The sequence below is a fragment of the Anolis sagrei genome, chromosome 9 (genome assembly GCF_037176765.1).
Source record: "Anolis sagrei isolate rAnoSag1 chromosome 9, rAnoSag1.mat, whole genome shotgun sequence".
Classification (NCBI taxonomy): domain Eukaryota; kingdom Metazoa; phylum Chordata; class Lepidosauria; order Squamata; family Dactyloidae; genus Anolis; species Anolis sagrei.
Window position 1 is genome coordinate 5668302 of NC_090029.1, and position 21113 is coordinate 5689414.

General features: G+C 44.2%; 1 protein-coding gene across 2 annotated transcripts in view; it reads right to left on the bottom strand.

Moving 5' to 3' along the window:
• Window positions 1-444: 444 nt before the first annotated feature.
• Window positions 445-21113, bottom strand: part of FAN1 (FANCD2 and FANCI associated nuclease 1) — a 43595-nt gene continuing 22926 nt past the window's right edge. The window contains exons 6-14 of one of the 2 annotated variants that reach the window (XM_060755781.2): window positions 17714-17845; window positions 17499-17607; window positions 14459-14578; window positions 14217-14381; window positions 7853-8021; window positions 7541-7644; window positions 4231-4425; window positions 1858-1986; window positions 445-643 (exon numbers count right to left, since the gene is read on the bottom strand). In XM_060755781.2, coding sequence (XP_060611764.2) covers window positions 506-643; window positions 1858-1986; window positions 4231-4425; window positions 7541-7644; window positions 7853-8021; window positions 14217-14381; window positions 14459-14578; window positions 17499-17607; window positions 17714-17845 — 1261 coding nt within the window. In that variant the 3' untranslated portion in view covers window positions 445-505. The remainder of the gene's footprint in view (window positions 644-1857; window positions 1987-4230; window positions 4426-7540; window positions 7645-7852; window positions 8022-14216; window positions 14382-14458; window positions 14579-17498; window positions 17608-17713; window positions 17846-21113) is intronic. The other variant, XM_060755782.2, reaches the window with a different exon arrangement.

A 21113-nucleotide genomic window follows, 5' to 3' on the forward strand; every position in this document is an offset into this window, starting at 1 on the left:
ACTTTGCTCAAAAAGGGGAGATTGGAAACTGGCCGAAAGTTGTCTAATTGGGTGGGATCCAGTGATGGTTTCTTCAACAGCGGCTTTATAACAGCCTCGCTGGAAGCTTGCCCTCCTTTAGGGAGGCATTAACCACCACCTTCACCCACCCTGCCAAACCCCCTCTGGCTTCCTTTATCAGCCAGGATGGGCAGGGGTCTAGGATACATGTGTTTGGCCTTGCATCTCCAAGAATCTTGTCCACAAAGATGGTTTAGACCAGGCATGGGCCAACTTTGGCCCTCCAGGTGTTTTGGACTTCAACTCTTACAATTCCTAACAGCCTTGTGAGGGTTGAAGTCCATAACACTTGGAGGGCCAAAGTTGGCTCATGCCTTGCTTAGGCTCATAAAGTCTTGTTTGAACATGTTCATCAGGAGAAAGGACCACTAAGACACTCTGGAGGAGAGTCCAAACATTTTAATGGCTTTGTCCTGGTCTCAAGGCCAAGTGGAACAGATGTCCCTCAACTCAGGCGCAGACTCTTGGCTCCCTCCGCAACCACATGGCAGACCTCCACCACGGCGCCCAACTCCTGTAGCTCAGCCAACCACAGCATCTGCTTGTGGGAGAGGCGGTCATTGGGGCCTTTGACTTCCACCACCTGAAACATGGATCAAACAGAGCGAGAGAGTAAGAGAATGTTATGTCCAAGGATATACAAGACTGTGGTGCAGCTGGCTGGGAGTCAGTTGCATTAAGATCACTACTGACCTCGATTTCTCCGTATTTCCAGCATTTTGAGTTGGCATTTTTGTAATATTTTCCTAATTTATGAGGAGTTCTATACCATCTGTGGGCCGTTTTAATCCAGTTTTCTTTTAATTCCATCGCGCTTGTGTATTTTAATTTCTTATTCCATATCTCTTTCCATTCCTCTTTTTTCATTGTTCTTCCTATATTTTCTCGCCATCTCTTCATATAAGTTTTCTCTTATTCTTTGCCATCTGTTTCTTCTAGTAATTTTTTGTATAATTTAGAAAACAATTTACTTTCCGTTTGCATTATTTTGTCCCAGAAATTTTCCTTATCCTCAAATCCTTTCTTTGTCTTTTTTAAAGTACTCTTTAATCTACGGAGAAATCGAGGGAACATATTACCCACCTATGGTGGACATGTAATAAAGCAACAGACTATTGGAAGAAAATCCAAAAAGCGCTACAAGAAATGTTGGAAATAGATATATTAATAATAATAATAATAATAATAATAATAATAATAATAATAATCTTTATTTGTACCCCACTACCATTTCCCCAAGGGACTCGGTGTGGCTTACATGAGGCCGAGCCCACAACACATCAATAAACACAAGCAGTAACAATTATCAATACAAAACAATTAAAATAAACTCAAAAACAGAAAATACACAATAAGAGGGAAGGCTGAGCGAAGGAAGAGAGATGCTTTTGAACTGTGCTGGTGGAGGAAAGTTCTGAGAGTGCCTTGGACTGCGAGAAGATCCAACCAGTCCATACTTCAGGAAATAAAGCCTGACTGCTCATTGGAGGGAAGGATAGTAGAGGCCAAGATGAAGTATTTTGGCCACATCATGAGAAGAAAGGAAAGCTTAGAGAAGACAATGATGCTGGGGAAAATGGAAGGAAAAAGGAAGAGGGGCCGACCAAGGGCAAGATGGATGGATGGGATCCTTGAAGGGACTGGACTGACCTTGAAGGAGCTGGGGGTGGTGATGACCGATAGGGAGCTCTGGCATGGGCTGGTCCATGAGGTCACGAAGAGTCGGAAACAACTGAATGAATGAACAACAATTGCTGAGTCTAAACATCAACCTTTGCTGAACAACAGGAAATGTACCTTAAATTGGCCGTCTTCGGTTCTCCAGACCACAAGATCGGGGAGGCCACCCCTGGAATGGCGGAGATCTTTGGAAAGCCGAGAAAAAACACCGCTCAGGAAGGGACCCCCAAAGCAGCAGGCCAAGCTCTGCAAAAACCAAGGCCCATTGTTACTGAGGTGGGATTCTCACCACTTCATCCTACGTCTGTTAGAGAAGTAAATATTAATTGTATTGTTTACTTTGTTTATTGCTTGTTATTTTTGATGTGTTGTTGGGCTTGGCCTCATGTAAGCCACTCCAAGTCCCTTGGGGAGATGGTGGTGGGGTATAAAGGTTTTTTTAAATTATTATTATTATTATTATTATTATTATAAAGGTCAAGGTGAAAACATAGCAAAACATGGAAGGGGGGGGATTATCGGACATATTCTTTTGGAACAATAACATGTTTAAAGCAAGAGTTCACATATTTACTACAACAAAATGGTTTCTACAAAACTAGGAAAGAGAAAGGACTTTTATGTAAGACTGTATATGGTGCCAGTTCATTGGAAACATTTGGGTGTATCGACATGGTAGAACAGTGTTTCTCAACCTCCCTTAATACAGTTCCTCAGGTTGGGATGACCCCCAACCATAACATTATTTTCATTGCTACTTCATACCTGTAATTTTGCTCCTGTTACGAATTGTAATGTAAATATCCAATATGCCAGATGTATTTTCATTCACAGGACCAAATGTGGCACAAATACCCGATATGTCCATATCTGAATACGGGTGGGGTTGGGGAGGATTGATTTTATCATTTGGGAGTTGTAGTTGCTGGGATTTATAGTTCACCTACAATCAAAGAGCATTCTGAACTCCACCAATGATGGAATTGAACCTAACTGGGCACACAGAACTCCCATGATCAAGACAAAATACTTGAAGGGTTTGGTGGACATTGGGCTTGAGTTTTGGAGTTGTAGTTCACCTACATCCAGAGAGCACTGTAGACTCAAACAATAATAGATCTGGACCAAACTTGGCAAAAATACTCAATATGCTGAAATGTGAACACTGGTTAGGGGAAAATATACCTTGACATTTGGGAGTTGTAGTTGCTGGGATTTATAGTTCACCTACAATCAAAGAGCATTCTGAACTCCACCAATGATGGAATTGAACCAAACTTGGCACACAGAACTCCCATGATCAACAGAAAATACTGGAAGGGTTTGGTGGACATTAGGCTTACGTTTGGGAGTTGTAGTTCACCTACATCCAGAGAGCACTGTGGACTCAAACAATAATAGATCTGGACCAAACTTGGCAAAAATACTCAATATGCCCAAATGTGAACACTGGTGGAGTTACGGGAAACTATACCTTGACATTTGGGAGTTGTAGTTGCTGGGATTTATAGTTCACCTACAATCAAAGAACATTCTGAACTCCACGAATGATAGAATTGAATCTAACTGGGCACACAGAACTCCCATGACCAAGAGAAAATACTGGAAGGGTTTGGTGAGTACTGAGCTTAAGTGTGGGAGTTGTAGTTCACCTACATTCAGAGAGCATTGTGGACTCAAACAATGATAGATTGGGACCAAACTTGGCAAAAATACTCAATATGCCCAAATGTGAACACTGGTGGAGTTAGGTGATAATAGACTTTGACATTTGGGAGTTGTAGTTGCTGGGATTTGATTTCAGGGAGCATTGTGGACTCAAACAATGATAGATCTGGACCAAACTTGGGGAAAAATACTCAATATGCCCAAATGTGGAGTTAGAGGAAAATATACCTTGACATTTGGGGGTTGTAGATGCTGGGATTTATAGTTCACCTACAATCAAAGAGCATTCTGAACCCCACCAATGAGAGAATTGGGCCAAATTTAGTATGGAGTGTATCTGCTGTGTGCTTTGAGATCTCTCTCTGCTTGCGTTTCAGAGAGATGCAGTTATTGAGCGTTTCCCTTTTTGAAACCTTAGAAGAGATGGGTGTTAAGAGTAGCTTAGACCCAGTTATTTACTATAAAGAAATGTAGTCGAACATTTGGGAGCTGTAGTTGCTGGGATTTATAGTTCACCTGCAATCAAAAGAGCATTCTGAACCCCACCAACGATAGAATGGGGCCAAACATCCGACACAGAACCCCCATGACCAACATAAAATACTGTGTTTTCTGATGGTCTTTGGTGACACCCTGACACCCCTTTGTGATCCCCCCCAAGGCTCCTGACCCCCAGGTTGAGAAACACTGCTGTAGAATGAATGCTGTTTGGCACCACTTTAGCTGCCATGACTCAATGCTACGAGATCCTGGCAGTGGTCTTCAGCCTCCTCTAGCCAAGAGTGCCACAGAGCACCAAACTACAACCTCTTTGATCCTGACCTGGGCCTGTTGGAGAGAAGAGAAGCGCTCCCAGCTGATGAGGGCAGAGGCTTTGCCTTCCTGGGCACTCCAGACGTCTTCAATCCAACCCCGCAGGGTCTCGGCTGAAGCCTCGCGCAGCAGCTCGAGCCTGGACTCAAGGGCTTCCCGGCGGTTCTCATAAAAGCTGTCTGTGTACAAATCCAAGGGGAAAGCCTGCAGACATTAAACGAGGAGAGGAAAATGCACCATTCGAAGCCTCATCTCCCAGAATCCCCCAGCCAGTTATGGAGTTGTAGTCCAAAATAATAATAATAATAATAATAATAATACTTTATTTGTACCCCGCTACCATCTCCCCAAGGGACTTGGTGCGGCTTACATGAGGCCAAGCCACAACACATCAATAAACAAAAGCAATAACAATAATCAATACAAAACAGTTAAAATAAACTCAAAGCAGAAAATATACAATAAGCAATAACAATATCAAAACATACGGCGTTTAAAAACCTATGCCCGGGCCAAATGTAATAATTCAAGTGTAAAATTAAAAATGCTGGGCATGAACAAGGTAAGGCAAATTAGGATAGGGTTTTCAGAGAAAGATGAGGGCGCACAGACAATCCTAAGTCAATATTAAAGTGAATTTTGAGGACATATTGCTAAGAGTTTTCCTTATTCTGGGAAGGCACACTAGAACAACCATGTTTTCAGGCTCTTCCTAAAGACTGTCAGTGTTGGGGCATGTCTGATGTCCTTGGGGAGTGAATTCCAGAGTCGAGGGGCCACCACCGAGAAGGCCCTCTCTCTCGTCTCCACCAATTGCGCCTGCAATGGAGGTGGGAGCGCGAGGAGGGCCTCTCCAGATGATCGAAGAGATCGTGTAGGTTCGTACACAGAAATGCGGTCATGCAGGTAGGCGGGTCCCAAACTGTTCAGGGCTTTGTAGGTAAGAACCTGCACCTTGAATTGGGACCAGAAAATTAATGGCAGCCAGTGGAGCTCCTTAAACAGGAGGGTTGACCACTCCCTGCAAGAAGCACCAGTTAGTAACCTGGCTGTCACCCTGAAATTTCCAGGCCATTTTCAAGGGCAGCCCCACGTAGAGTGCATTACAGTAATCCAATCTGGAGGTGACTAAGGGATGGACCACCCTGGCCAGATCCACCTTCACGAAGTATGGTCGCAGCTGGCACACGAGTCTTAATTGTGCGAAGGCCCTCCCGGCCACTGCCGACGCCTGAGCTTCAAGCGTAAGTGATGAGTCCAGGAGGACACCCAAACTGCGGAACTGTGATTTCAGGGGGAGTGTAACCCCATCCAGCACGTTGCCACCCTATACCCCGATCCGGGTATAATCACACACCCATTTCTAAGCCACAGAATGTTTCCCCCCAGTGCTCTGGTGGCATCTGGATAACAAACAAAAGTTGTGCATGATGCAACAAAGTCCAAGACTGTGTTATTAAAGGGTTAATCTTTAGCAGAATAAGCTACAGCTTTATGGTCATGTTCCAGAAGCATTCTCTCCTGACCTTTCACCTGCATCTATGGCAGGCATCCTCAGAGGTTGTGAAGGAAAATGGGGTTCATATATCTGTGGAATGATGTCAAGAGTGGGAGAAAAAACTCTTTTCTGTTTGAGGCAAGTGTGAATGTCGCAGTTGGCCACCTTGATTAGCACTAAAAAGCCTTGCTGCTTCAATAATTATAATGATCAATAATACTTTAAGAATCAATAATACTTTACATCATAGAAATAATGATAATGTGTTGTCGAAGGCTTTCATGGCCAGAATCACTGGCTTGCTGTGAGTTTTCCGGGCTGAATGGCTAACATACGTTTTGCCCACGTCTATGGCAGGCATCCTCAGAAGTTATGAGGTCTGTTGGAAACTAGGCAAGTGGGGTTTGTATATTTGTGGAAGGATGTCCAGGGCGGGAGAAAGAACTCTTGTCTATTTGAGGCAAGTGTGAATGGAACAGGAAACAATCAGGGCTAGCTAACACCTCCCAACAAAGGATTCTCCCAGACAGGAAGCACCCAAGCTTTGGAACTGCAAGGCCATTCTGTGCTAATCAAAATGGCCAATTGCAACATTCACACTTGCCTCAAACAGACAGGGGTTCTTTCTCCTTTATATATCAGTGGACATTGCACAGATATATAAACCTCATTTTCCTAGTTTCCAACAGACTTCACAACTTCTGAGGATGCTTGCCATAGATGCAGGCAAAATGTCAGAAGAGAATACTTCTGGAACATGGCCAGACAGCCTGGAAAACTCACAGCAATCCAGTGATTGCAGCCATGAAAGCCTTCGATAATACCTAGAATTTATTTGTATTAGTATTATTAGTATCGGCATTTCGGTAGTACAAAGTGGCAGCGCTATATCTTTTTCCTTCCCCATATTGCGTAAGAAGGTATGGCATTGCGCAATACCAACAAAGTACGGAACGGGGAATTACACTACCGTCATTGCTTTCTGCATACCATCATAGAATCATAGAATCAATGAGTTGGAAGAGACCTCATGGGCCATCCAGTCCAACCCCCTGCCAAGAAGCAGGAATATTGCATTCAAATCACCCCTGACAGATGGCCATCCAGCCTCTGCTTAAAAGCTTCCAAAGAAGGAGCCTCCACCACACTCCGGGGCAGAGAGTTCCACTGTTGAACGGCTCTCACAGTCAGGAAGTTCTTCCTAATGTTCAGATGGAATCTCCTCTCTTGTAGTTTGAAGCCATTGTTCCGTGTCCTAGTCTCCAGGGAAGCAGAAAACAAGCTTGCTCCCTCCTCCCTGTGGCTTCCTCTCACATATTTATACATGGCTATCATATCTCCTCTCAGCCTTCTCTTCTTCAGGCTAAACATGCCCAGTTCCCTAAGCCGCTCCTCATAGGGCTTGTTCTCCAGACTCTTGATCATTTGAGTCGCCCTCCTTTGGACACATTCCAGCTTGTCAATATCTCTCTTGAATTGTGGTGCCCAGAATTGGACACAATATTCCAGATGTGGTCTAACCAAAGCAGAATAGAGGGGTAGCATTACTTCCCTAGATCTAGACACTATGCTCCTCTTGATGCAGGCCAAAATCCCATTGGCTTTTTTTGCCGCCACATCACATTGTTGGCTCATGTTTAACTTGTTGTCCACGAGGACTCCAAGATCTTTTTCACACGTACTGCTCTCGAGCCAGGCAGGAGTCAGATGCCATCTGACTCCTAGGAATATATCTGGTGGTGTTCTTGTGTGCCTTCTTGTTTCCACTTTACAGCGACCCTAAGGCAAACTATAACAGAGTTTTCCTGGCAAGAAGCGTACCTGGTAAGCATTCCTAAATACATCTGGGATGCCATCCATGAAAATAATATCCCACATCAGCAGTCCAAAGAGCGTGGTAAACGTAGATCCTTCGCCATGAATTCCTGAAGAACATCACAAGCACAAAGAGGTCACAAGAGTATTGAATAGATCAGCAAGAAATAGACCTACAATGAATTCACTCAAAAGTACATTCAGTATTGACATCTCATAACCCATATGATTTCCCCAGACTTGGCATAACCAAATATTAGTATGAAGTCAATACTTAAAACAGATAAGAGTAGGTTGCCAGCTTGGGATTCTAGTCACCTTGGTCAAAGCCATCCCGCTTGTAGTGGGCCAAGGCCAGCTCTTCCACTGAGCACATGACGGTTGACGACTCAAGGTCTTCTCCTCGGTCTTCCATCTGGAAGTCTTCCATGAGGAACACAGACCTTCCTATCCCAGTCTGCGGGCAGAGCTTGCCTTTGATGGTCACCTGGGGAAACAAGAGTTGGATGAGCAAAATATGGCCATAGGCATAACCACATCAACAATGGCTCTTTTTAGGCAAGGTGGCCAAGCATGGGGAGAAGGTATTTCCTGATACATGGGGAGAATCTGGGCAATTGAGAAAGACCTGGCTGAATAAGATACAGTCCTAACACTGAGTCAAGGTGGCCAAGCATGGGGAGATGGTATCTCCTGATACATGGAGAGAATATGGGCAAATGAGAAAGACCTGGCTGAATAAGATATAGTCCCAAGTCAAGGTGGCCAAGCATGGGGAGAAGGTATCTCCTGATACATGGGGAGAATTCAGCAACAGTGTAGCAAAGCACAAGAGCAGATATCTTTACTGTGTCTGGTTGTGATCCCCAGGTTGTGCCAGTCAGCTTTCTAATGATATTGTTTCTAGCACCCACTTTTTGCTAGCCAAGCAGTGCTTCTTGTAGGACAGAGAACGGTTCAGGGTAACTCCCAGGTATTTGGGTGCACTGCAATGCTCCAGTGAGTTTCCTTCCCAGGTCATCCTCAGAGCTCAAGATACTTGTCTGCTCTTAAGATGAAAAGCACATGTCTGCATTTTAAATGGATTTGGAATCAGCTGGATTTCCCTGTAATAGGCAGTAAGAGCACCTAATGCTTCAGAGAACTTCTGTTCAAGCTTCTGTTCAACATTTCAAAGCTCCCTGCTTGAAATAATAAATCTGTTCTCACACTCCATGCATCCCAAGCCTTCAAAACTCTATTTGGCACAAATTAATAATAATAATAATAATAATAATAATAATAATAATAATCCTAGACATTTGGGAAGTGTCCGACATGTGATCCAATACAACAGCCAGCTGAGTGTTTGCTGTGGACTCATCTTGTTGTGTTTCAAATAACAACAACAACAACAACAGAGTTTTGGATATACACACATTTTGTTGTTCATTCATTCATGTTGTGGCTCAGCTGGAGCCTTAGGAAGAGCAGGAAGAGGATGATGGGTTTCGGATTCCTGAACATGTTCCTATTGTTGATACAGACAATGTTGATGCTGAAGACAAGGAGTTCCAGTTTCCCATGGCAAGGGATGTTGTCTTAGAAGATGTTTCTGAGGTGCAGGTGGAGAAGGCGAGCCAGCCTGTGAGCTCTCTGCCTGCCGATTCTCAGGCTGCTGATTCCCAGCTCCAGGATAATGAGTTATTCAACCTTGAAGGCTCTGCAGATTTAGATAGGGAGGATCACTTGCAACTCAGGGTTCGCCATAGTACAAGACTTGCAAACAAGAGAGAGATTAGAGGTAAAAGGAATGCTTCATGCTGGGAAAGTATATTTAGTGAGCTGATTGAAGGCAACCTTTTGTCAGTGCAACTTCAGCGAACACCATGATAAATTTCTGGATTGTCTCGGCTTTTGGACAATGCTTTTGGCTTCTTGGGACTTTGATTTGGATCTTGGCTTCTGGGCACTCTGTCATGCTGCCATGGAATCTTGTTTGAACACTACTTATGGAATATGCTTCATATTATTTGCCTTTGGACTTTGGAAACTCTGCCTTTACATTTAAGACTCTGTTTGGCTATTGAACTTTTGCAACTTTACTTTTGTGTTTAAGACTTTACCTTTTCTTTAATTAACTACAAAACCTACAGCCTTGGTGTGTGTGGTGTTCTGAGCAAGGTGAATCTATCCTGAGGTGCGACAGTTCAGTTGCTTCCGACTCTTCGTGACCTCATGGACCAGCCCACGCCAGAGCTCCCTGTAAGCCATCACCGCCCCCAGCTCCTTCAAGGTCAAGCCAGTCACTTTAAGGATACCATCCATCCATCTTGCCCTTGGCCGGCCCCTCTTCCTTTTTCCTTCCATTTTGCCCAGCATCATTGTCTTCTCTAAGCTTTCCTGTCTTCTTATGATGTGGCCAAAGTACTTCATCTTGGCCTCTCATATCCTTCCCTCCAATGAGCAGTCAGGCTTTATTTCCTGGAGGATGGACTGGTTGGATCTTCTCGCAGTCCAAGGCACTCTCAGAATTTTCCTCCAACACCACAGCTCAAAAGCATCTCTCTTCTTTTACTCAGCCTTCCCTAAGGTCCAGCTCTCACATCCGTAGGTGACTATGGAGAATACCATTGCTTTTACTACACATACACAAATATATACACACATACACACACACAAAGCACATATACGCAGACTGGGCCACAGCAATGCATAGCAGGGGATGGCTAGTCTTCAATAAACTGTTTTGCTTATAAAGAACATTGGTGTGTTTACGGGTTCAAAGGTGCCAACCCCAGCCCTGGTCTGCATCAGAGGGGTTTTCTTGTTGAGATGTAGAATCTCATTGAGTTGGAAGAGACCTCTTGGGCCATCCAGTCCAACCCCATGCCAAGAAGCAGGAAAATCACATTCAAAGCACCCCTGACAGATGGCCATCCAACCATTCTTCAGAGGATTTGCCTATATTTATTTATTTATTTACACTATTTCTATCCCGCCCATATCAGCCCGAAGGCAACTCAGGGCGGCATACAAAGTCGGCACAATTCGATGCCCTATATAAAATACATACATTGATAAAAATTTAAAAAGAAACATTACAGTACATTTAGAAACAAAAAAAAATGAATAATTAAAAAAAATTAAAAACAGTGTCCTCTCATTCAAATCCTCATCCGTTCCATCATCTTGGCCATTCCTGGGTCATTTTCCGATTCAAGTTTGTCTGTTTATCCTGAGGTTCTGAATGCTTGCTCAAAGAGCCACGTTTTCACTCTTTTTTGAAAGATCAGGAGAGAGAGGGCTGATCTAATATCCCTAGGCAGGGAGTTCCACAGCCAAGGGGCTACCACAGAGAAGGCCCTGTCTCTCGTCCTCGCCAAACGTGCTTGCGAAGCAGGCGGCATCAAGAGCAGGGCCTCCTCCGACGTTCCCAAGTTCCTGGTGGGTTCGTAGGAAGAGATGCGTTCGGATAGATAAGCTGGGCCAGAAGCCTTTGCCTTCCTCTGAGCGTGGGACCTGCTTGAGGACACCATTGAGTTTCCAAGGCAGGAGGAATAAGCTTGAGAATAGGGCTAGGGCCCTAAGCAGGAAGGACACGGCACTGCAGAGCCGCCTTTAGAAAAAGCCAATTATAATGCAGAGAGAGAGACATTGGCTTGAACTTGCTTCGCACCAGCTAAACGGCGAGCTAAAAATAAAAGCATCAAGTCTTCAAAGTGCCATCTTCTTGTCAGCCATTTGACTCAATTTGGGAAGTGACAAATGGAGTGGGAAATCTGTTCTCACACTCCATGCATCCTGAACGCATAGCGAGGGAAGAAGCCAGCTCAGGGCTCTCTAGTAAGCGGCGGAGGAAAAGGGGGGAAAGAATGCCTCTCAAGCCTTCCAAACTCAATTTGGCACAAAAGGCCAAGCTGCGGCCCAGATGGCACCACGAGACGGGCAAGTCTGTTCCTGAAAATGGCAACACAAGGACTCTTTTGCACAGCATCCCAGCATAAAAAGCCACAACAACAGAGGATGGCACACAGATATAAGGATGCAGCATGCTTTGTGTAAAGGACTGCTCTTGTTTCCTTTTTATTGCTCTCATTTCTCATCACTTTTCATAGAATCAGAGAGTTGGAAGGGACCTCGTGGGCCATCCAGTCCAACCCCCTGCCAAAAAGCAGGAAAATTGCATTCAAAGCACCCCCAATAGATGGCCATCCAGCCTCTGTTTAAAAGCTTCTAAAGAGGGAGCCTCCAACACACTCCATGGCAGAGAGTTCCACTGCTGAATGGCTCTCACAGTCAGGAAGTTCTTCCTCATGTTCAGATGGAATCTCCTCTCTTGTAGTTTGAAGCCATTGTTCCATTGCGTCCGAGTCTCCAGGGAAGCAGAAAACAAGCTTGCTCTCACAAGTTCGCCCCCCCCCCCCCATGACTTCCTCTCACATATTTATACATGGCTCTCATGTCTCCTCTCAGCCTTCTTCAGGCTAAACATGCCCAGCTCCTTAAGCCACTCCTCATAGGGCTTGTTCTCCAAACCCTTGATCATTTTAGTCGCCCTCCTCTGGACACATTCCAGCTTGTCAATATCTCTCTTCAATTGTGGGGCCCAGAATTGGACACAATATTCCAGGTGTGGTCTAACCAAAGCGGAATAGAGGGGTAGCATTACTTCCCTAGATCTAGACACTAGGCTCCTATTGATGCAGGCCAAAATCCCATTGGCTTTTTTTGCCGCCAAATCACATTGTTGGCTCATGTTTAACTTGTTGTCCACGAGGACTCCAAGATCTTTTTCACACGTACTGCTCTCGAGCCAGGCATCCCCCATTCTGTATCTTTGCATTTCGTTTTTCCTGCCAAAGTGGAGTATCTTGCATTTGTCACTGTTGAACTTCATTTTGTTAGTTTTGGCCCTTCATCTCTCTAATCTGTCAAGATCGTTTTGAATCCTGCTCCTGTCCTCTGGAGTATTGGCTCTCCCTCCCAATTTGGTGTCGTTTGCACACTTGATGATCCTGCCTTCTAGCCCTTTATCTAAGTCATTAATAAAGATGTTGAACAGGACCGGGCCCAGGACAGAACCCTGCGGCACTCCGCTCGTCACTTCTTTCCAGGATGAAGAGGAAGACTTGGTGAGCACCCTCTGTGTTCGTCCACTTAACCAATTCCAGATCCACCTCACCGTAGTTTTGCCTCGCCCACATTGGACTACTTTCCTTGCCAGAAGGTCATGGGGAACCTTGTCGAAGGCCTTACTGAGATCCAGGCACGCTCCATCCACGGCATTCCCCGCATCTACCCAGCTTGTAACTCTATCGAAGAAAGAGATCAGATGAGTCTGGCATGACTTGTTTTTGATAAATCCATGTTGACTATTAGCGATGACTGCATTTGTTTCTAAGTGTTTGCAGACCACTTCCTTAACAATCTTTTCCAGAATCTTGCCCGGTATCGACGTGAGGCTGACCGGACGGTAGTTGTTTGGGTCATCCTTTTTTCCCTTCTTGAAGATTGGGACCACATTGGCCCTCCTCCAATCTGCTGGAACTTCTCCCGTTCTCCAAGAACTCTCAAAGATGGTTGCTAATGGTTTCGAAATGACTTCCGCTAGTTCCTTCAATACTCTGGGGTGTAGCTGATCTGGCCCTGAAAGGGGACTTGAACTCATTTAGAGCAGCCAGGTATTCCTGGACGACTTCTTTCCCAATTTGGGGTTGGATGTCCTCCAATCCCTCATCCACTCCATCTTGCTGAGGTTGAAGACTCTCTTTTTGTGAGAAGACCGAGGCAAAGAAGGCATTAAGTAGTTCTGCCTTTTCCCTATCATCCCCTGTCAGCATTGCCCCATCTTCTCCTCGAAGAGGTCCTATCGCCTCCTTGTTTTTCCTTTTTCTACTGACATAAGAATAGAAGCCCTTTTTATTGTTTTTAATGTCCCTGGCAAGCCTGAGCTCGTTTTGTGCTTTAGCTTTGCGGACCTTTTCCCTACAGGTGTTGGCTATTTGTTTGAATTCTTCTTTGGTGATTTCCTTTTTCCACTTCTTGTGCATGTCTCTTTTGTGTCTCAACACAGTTAGAAGTTCTCTCCACATTGGAAGTGATGATGCCAGTTCTTGACTCCATCATATGATGGGGAATCCTCACTATCAACCTCTTCCATCTCATCCAACGTCTCCTTTGAGGACTGGTCTGTCTTCCACTGGGTCCATTCTCAAACCTCACACCACTTCCACACCCGTACAATCAAGACTGCTTTCAGTTCTGAGTTGTACATTGGCACGTAACCTATAGAGACTTCTATCATTACACCTGTGCAGTTTCAGCATCCTGTGATAAATAGAAGCAGGTTGGGAAATCTTTGATTTTTTTGTGGTGTCAGGAGTGACTGCAAGTCGCTTCTGGTGTGAGAGAATTGTCTGTCTGTAAGTACGTTGCCCAGGAGACACCTGGATGATTTGATGTTTTTATCATCATTGTGGGAGGCTTCTCTCATGTCCCTGCATGAGGAGCTGGAGCTGATAGAGGGAGCTCATCCGCCTCTCCCCGGATTCGAACCTGCAACCTGTCGGCCTTCAGTCCTGCCGGCACAGGGGTTTAACCCACTGCGCCACTGGGGGCTCCGGAACACCCCTCGCATAACACTACAATTTCCATAGCTATCATGTCTTTGAAGACTTTGGCCTAGGAAGGGTCTACTCACATGGGCAACGTCTTCCACTTGAAGGAGAGGCAAGTCTTGCAAGATGGACCTGAATGTCTTACATGACGGAGACTCTCTCATCTTCTGGCCTCGCTGGGAAAGAGAAAGGCGGTGGCCGGTGCGGACAAAAGGGTCCTGGAGACCTTTCCGGATGCATTCGATGGTCTGATAAAGGAAAAGAAAAGAGATGTTTTCTTCCAAAGCCTGATAATCTGAAGAAGAAAGCAGAGAGGACGTCTTACCTTCTCTGGGTCTTTCAGATGCTGGTGCAAATTGAGAGCCAGTCGATCCCACCATCGTCCTCGGCTGTCCATGCAATAAACATGTTGAGCCAAAAGGTCCTGCAGTTGAGCCACTGCCTCCTGAATGAAAGACAAGATGACTGTCAGGATGCTATAGGTCAGCGTTTCTCAACCTGGGGGTCGGGACCACTGGGGGGGGGGTCATGAGGGGGTGTCAGAGGGGTCACCAAAGACCATCAGAATACATAGTATTTTCTGTTGGTCATGGGAGTTCTGAGTGGGAAGTTTGGCCCAATTCTACCGTTGATGGGGTTCAGAATGCTCTTTGATTGTAGGTGAACTATAAATCCCAGCAACAACAACTCCCAGATGTAAAGGTCTATTTTCCCCAAACTCTAACAGTGTTCACATTTAGGCATATTTGGTATTTGTGCTAAGTTTGGTCCAGATCTATCATTGTTTGAGTCCACAGTGCGCTTTGGATGTAAGTGAACTACAACTCCAAAACTCAAGATCAAAGCTCACCGAATCCTTCCAGTATTTTCTGTTGGTCATGGGAGTTCTGTGTGCCAAGTTTGGTTCAATTCCATCGTTGATAAGAGTTGAGAATGATCTTTGATTGTAGGTGAACTATAAATCCCAGCAACTACAACTCCCAAATGACAAAATCAATTCCTCCCCCAACCCCACCAGTATTCAAATTTGGGTATATTGGGTATTTGTGCCAGTGAATGAAAATCCATCTTGCTTCTCAGATATTTACATTATGATTCATAACAGGAGCAAAATTACAGTTGTGAAGTAGCAACGAAAATAATGTTATGGTTGGGGGTCACCACAACATCAGGAACATTAGGAAGGTTGAGAACCACTGCTCTAGGTCATCCGGTGCAACTCCAGAGAGAAGTATACTCTCTTGAGAACCTTTAGGTCCTCCAATGCAGAAGTTGACCACACAATCAAGGTAGAGGACCTCAAGATTCCTGAATCAAATCTGAGAATCATCAAATTCCCAGAAATGAAATATGGACATATGGAAAGTTTTATTGTGCAAGACGTTTGGGTGATTGCAGCATGGATTCGAATCTAGCTCAGGACCACCTGCTTTATGGCCAGCTTTATGGCTTTTTCTATAGAGATACCAGGAATCAATTCACACTGTATCACTCTTTCTTAACCTGGTGGTCGGGACACCCGGGGGGGGGGGGGGGGGGTCATGAGAGGGTTTCAGAGGGATCGCCAAAGACCATCGGAAAACATATATTTCTGATGGTGTTGGGAACCCCTTTGGCAGAGAAGCCTGAAGATCTCTCTGCCTGTCCTTCTCTTCCTTTTTGGAAACAGACGACCAATCCTCCCACCAAATGCCCTCTTCCGCTGTGATTGGCCAGCCTCTCAGACAAGGGGAGGGCTGCTTCTGAGATTCCAAACATGGAGGGGAGAGCAGGTGTGCTCAGTGCATGGCAGCGTGGTGTGCATGTGCTGGCGAGGGAGAGCGTGCAAGACTGGAGGGAGGCTCACGCCAGCGAGTCCCTTCAAGGCAGTGGAGCCCTATGTGGGAAGTTTGGCCTAATTCTATCGTTGGTGGAGTTCAGAATGCTCTTTGATTGTAGGCGAACTATAAATTCCAACCACTACAACATCTGTGTAGGTCTGTTTTCCCCAAACTCCACCCGTGTTCACATTTGGGTATATTGAGAATTTCTCAAGTTTGGTCTAGATCCATCATTGTTTGAGTCCACAGTGTTCTCTGGATGTAGGTGAACTACAACTCCCAAATGACAAAATCAAACATTTTTGAATGAAGGACATACATTGGGTTTTTAGGTGTATGCTGTCCAAATTTGTTGTCAATTCGTCCAGTGGTTTTTGAGTTATGTTAATCCCACAAACGAACATTACATTTTTATTTATATAGATGTTGATTGTTTTTATTGGCACTTTTATGAATGCCTGACATCAAATTGTGCCAATCTGTAACCCGTCTTCTGTGGCCGTATGGCTGAGAAAGGCGGGCTATAAATATTGCAAATAAATAAATAAAAATCTATATAAATAAAAATGTAATGTTCGTTTGTGGGACTGACATAACTCAATAACCACTCAACGAATTGACACCAAATTTGGACACAAGACACCTATTAGGTCAATGAGTGACCATCACTCATAAAAACACTGAAAAACACAGCTGTGCAGATGTGGATACATATGTATATAGATACAAATAAACAATTAATTGGTACATCCTGGGTAATCCTGGAAGTATCTTACCCACCCACCCCCCATCCCATCACCTTTCCTCCCTCTATCCACTCCACCCTCCTCACTTTCCTACTTTACCCTGCAGAAACCTATTGTTCCTACCCTTTTTATGTAAATATCAAGAAAACAATAAAAATATATATTTAAAAAACACAGCAGAAGGGACTTAAAAAGCCAAAAAACTAAAAAATACATTGCAAGGCATGCACAAAACCACATAAATATACACAAACACACATATATACACACATATATGCATACACACACAAAACACATACACAGAAAGGGGGAAGGAAAGAAGGAGGGAGAGAAGGAACGAAAGAAAGAGGGAGGGAGGGAGGGAAGGAAGGAGACAAGGAAGGATGAAACCAAAGAGCAAAGGAAGCGAGAAAAGAAACAATTAGAGAAGGAAGAAGGGAAAGAAAAAGACGAAAGGAAGGAAAGAGGAAGGAAAGGAAGTAGAGAAAGAAAGAAGGAGAGAAAGAGGGAGGAAAGGTTGGCCACAGCAACGCGTGGCAGGTACAGCTAGTAAATAAATAAATATTGAGTATTGATTGGAACCCAGCTTAGCACCACCTGCTTTATAGCCAGCTTTGCGGACTTTGCAATCGAGATTCCAGGAATCAATTCACACTACACAGTTATAACACTTCAATAACTATGACAACATGGAATCCTGGGATTGTTATTTTGGCAGGGGCCAGGGCTCTTTGGCAGAAAATACTACAAATCCCAGGATTCCAAAGGCTGCCTGGGATTTGTTTCTCCGTCTTATCACCTCGTACATATGAAGCCTCTGCAAGATCTCGACGCCGTACGAAAGGATCCGTGTATAGACCCATCCTACCGTGAAACGCCTCAAGTATTCGGGAAGAGTAGCATGATACCTATGGGAGAAATACACAAAATGGACAGATCAGAGAATAGAAACAGAGGCAATGTGGAAGAAGAATGGTTTCCTATGGACGAGATGGCTTGCCAACCCATCTATACCTTAGCGAAGGATGATTTCGCAACTCCTTCCAGGTTTCTTTTGCCCCCTTGTAGACGTTGAGCCCTTCTTTCCAGTTTCGTAATGCCAGAGCCAGAGAGATGTCATTGGACAGATAGGCAGCAGAGGAGTACCTAATTGGAGTTTTTTAAAAAATACAACAGTAACATGATTCAGGGTTAATTTTGACTGCAAAATCCATACAAAACATACTGTATATACTCGAGTATAAGCCTAGTTTTTATCAGTGACATCGGCCGCACAGCAAGACAGGAACACAATCAATCACAGCCACCTTAGGCTATAAACTACTTTATTTTACAGCTATATAGATTAGAAGCTACTTAACACTCAGCATATTGTACAACTTGCTTCTACACCGTCCGGTCGTAACATCGCGAACACACAGACTGCATTATCAGCACTAGTCCACACCTCTTGCATTCCAGAGTGATGTATGACATATGACGCTCGACACTGCGTCCATTTGCTCTATACACTTGATTTATGACCTCTCTAGGAATGCCGTTCCCTCCATGGTTCAGTTAACTCTTTCCACACAGGAATACACTCGGCACATAGCCTCTGCATTTATAAACATACATACATACTTTGAAATCCACATTATAAATTACAAACAACTTCAACAGTTTTTCAGCCCTTTTTTTAGACTGAAAAGGTCCTCCACGGTTTATACTTGAGTCAAAGTTATTTATTATTTTACTCTATTCATTATTAGAATAATAAATAGATGGCTGCCGTTTATTTTCCGGGCCCAATTTAAGGTGCAGGTGCTTACCTACAAAGCCCTGAATGGTTTGGGACCACCCTACCTGTGTGATCGCATCGCTGTTAAGAACCCACACGCTCACTCCGGTCATCTGGGGAGGCCCTGCTCGTGATCCCGCCCGCGTCACAAGCGCGCTTGGTGGGGACGCGAGACAGGGCCTTCTCCGTGGTGGCCCCCCGCCTCTGGAACACCCTCCCGAAAGATCTCAGACAAGCCCCTACACTGGCAGTCTTCAGGAAGAATTTGAAAACCTGGCTGTTCCAATGTGCCTTTTCAGATTAGGAATCTCCCAGTACCAAATCCTAGAAGCACTTTAGTACCAAAATCACCGCACACTGCACACCGCACTTATATCATAATCCCACACCCCTCCGACTCATCAGCACTTTTTAACCTTGTACCCCACTCTGGCCGACCCAGTTTTTTAATATTGTCTTATCGTACTGCTACTGTTATTGTTTTTCTGCTTAACTGTTTTTATTTGCTAGATATTGTATTGTTGTTTGTGTTGGGCTTCGGCCTATTGTAAGCCACATCGAATCCTGCGGGAGATGCTAGCGGGGTACAAATAAAGTTATAATAATAATAATAATAATAATAAATATTATTACATTTATTATTTTATTCTGTTATTATTATTGCATTTATTATTTTACTTTATTGTTATTATTTTTACATTTATTATTTTACTCTATTATTATTGTTATTATTATATTTCTATTATTTTACTCTATTATTATTATTATTATTATTATTACATTTATTATTTTATTCTATTTATTATTAGAAGGAAACGTAAGCACATTTACATTGAAAAAGGTTAAAATAATGGTTTAATCAGAGTTGGACAGTCTTATCTTAAATTAGTTTTATGTAAATATTCAACAATATTTATACTACTGATGCCTCAATTAATGTATTTTATTGGTATCTATTTTTATTTTGTAATTTACCATTAGCTGCTGCATTTCCTACCTTCGGCTTATCTTCAATATGCTTTTCCAGTTTTTTGTGGTAAAATTAGGTGCCTCGGGTTATAGTCGGGTCAGCTTATATTCGAGTATATATGGTAATAGTTGGAGGCTCTTCTTGCGAAATTTTTAAAGGTATCAGGCATCTAGTGAGAGAAGTTCCAAAACTAAGAAACCATTCATTGACAGAAGAACATAAGCTCTATCCTGTGGATCCTAGGATTTGTAGTTTGGTGGGATATTTAGCATTCGCTGTCAAAGAGCGTTCATGCTGCCATGAATTTGTAAAATAACTGCAGTTGCACCCCTACCTCAGCAGACTGAAAGCCAAAATCAAGGTCATCTGTTATAGAACTCCAATATGCCGATGATAACGTAGTCTGTGCGCATTCAGAAGAAGACCTACAAGCCAATCTAAACACCTTTGCAGAAGCATACGAGAAGCTCGGCCTGTCATTGAACATTGAGAAAACCAAAGTGCTCTTCTAGTAGTCACTAGCCAATCTCTCTCCAATGCCAGAGATACAGCTTAACGGTGTAACATTAGAAAATGTTGACCATATCTGCTCCCTTGGCAGCCACCTCTACACCAAAGGCAACATTGACACCGAAATACAACACCGCCGGAGCTCTGCGAGGGCAGCATTTTTCTGAATGAAACAGAGAGTGTTTGAGGACTGGGACATCTGTATAAACATGGGGCTTGTTTATATAGCTATTGTCCTCCCAATTCTGTTATATGCCTGTGAAATGTGAACTGTCTACAGACGTCACACTCAACTCCTGGAACAATTCCATCAGCGTTGCCTCTGGAAAATCCTGCGTTATCAGCACTAGTCCACACCTCTTGCATTCCAGGAAGACAGGTGGACAAAGAAGCAAAGACCACCAGCATTGAACTGATGCTCCTCCACCATCAACTCCGCTGTACTGAATGCCACTTTTTCTAAATGCCCAAAGATTACTGTCTCTCAAAGCAGTTACTCTACTCCCGACTCAAGGACGGAAAACAGAATGTTGATAGACAGGAAAAGAGATTTTAAAATGGTCTTAAAGCCAATGTAAACAACTGTGGCATAGACACCAAGAACTGGGAAGCCATGGCCCTTGAGAGCTCTAACTGGAGGTCAGCTGTGACCAGCAGTGCTATGGAATTCAAAGAGGCACAAATGGAGGGCGAAAGGGAGAAACATGTCAAGAGGAAGACACGGCAAGCGATGGTCCTCTGCCATCAACTCCACTGGATCGGCCATGTTGTCTGGATGCCTGACCACCGTCTCCCAAAGCAGTTGCTCTACTCCGAACTTAAGAACGGAAAACGGAATGTTGGTGGCCAGGAAAAGAGATTTAAAGATGGGCTCAAAGCCAGCCTTTAAAACTCTGGCATAGACACTGAGAACTGGGAAGCCCTGGCCCTGAGCTCTCCAGCTGGAGGTCATCTGTGACCAGCAGTGCTGTAGAATTTGGAGGCACGAATGGAGGGCGAAAGAGAGAAATGTGCCAAGAGGAAGGCGCATCAAGCCAACCCCAGATGAGACCGCCTTCCGTCTGGAAACCTATGCCCTCACTGTGGAAGACCACGTGGGTCAAGAATAAGGCTTTACAGTCACCTACGTATCAACTGCCAAGTCCCTACAGTTG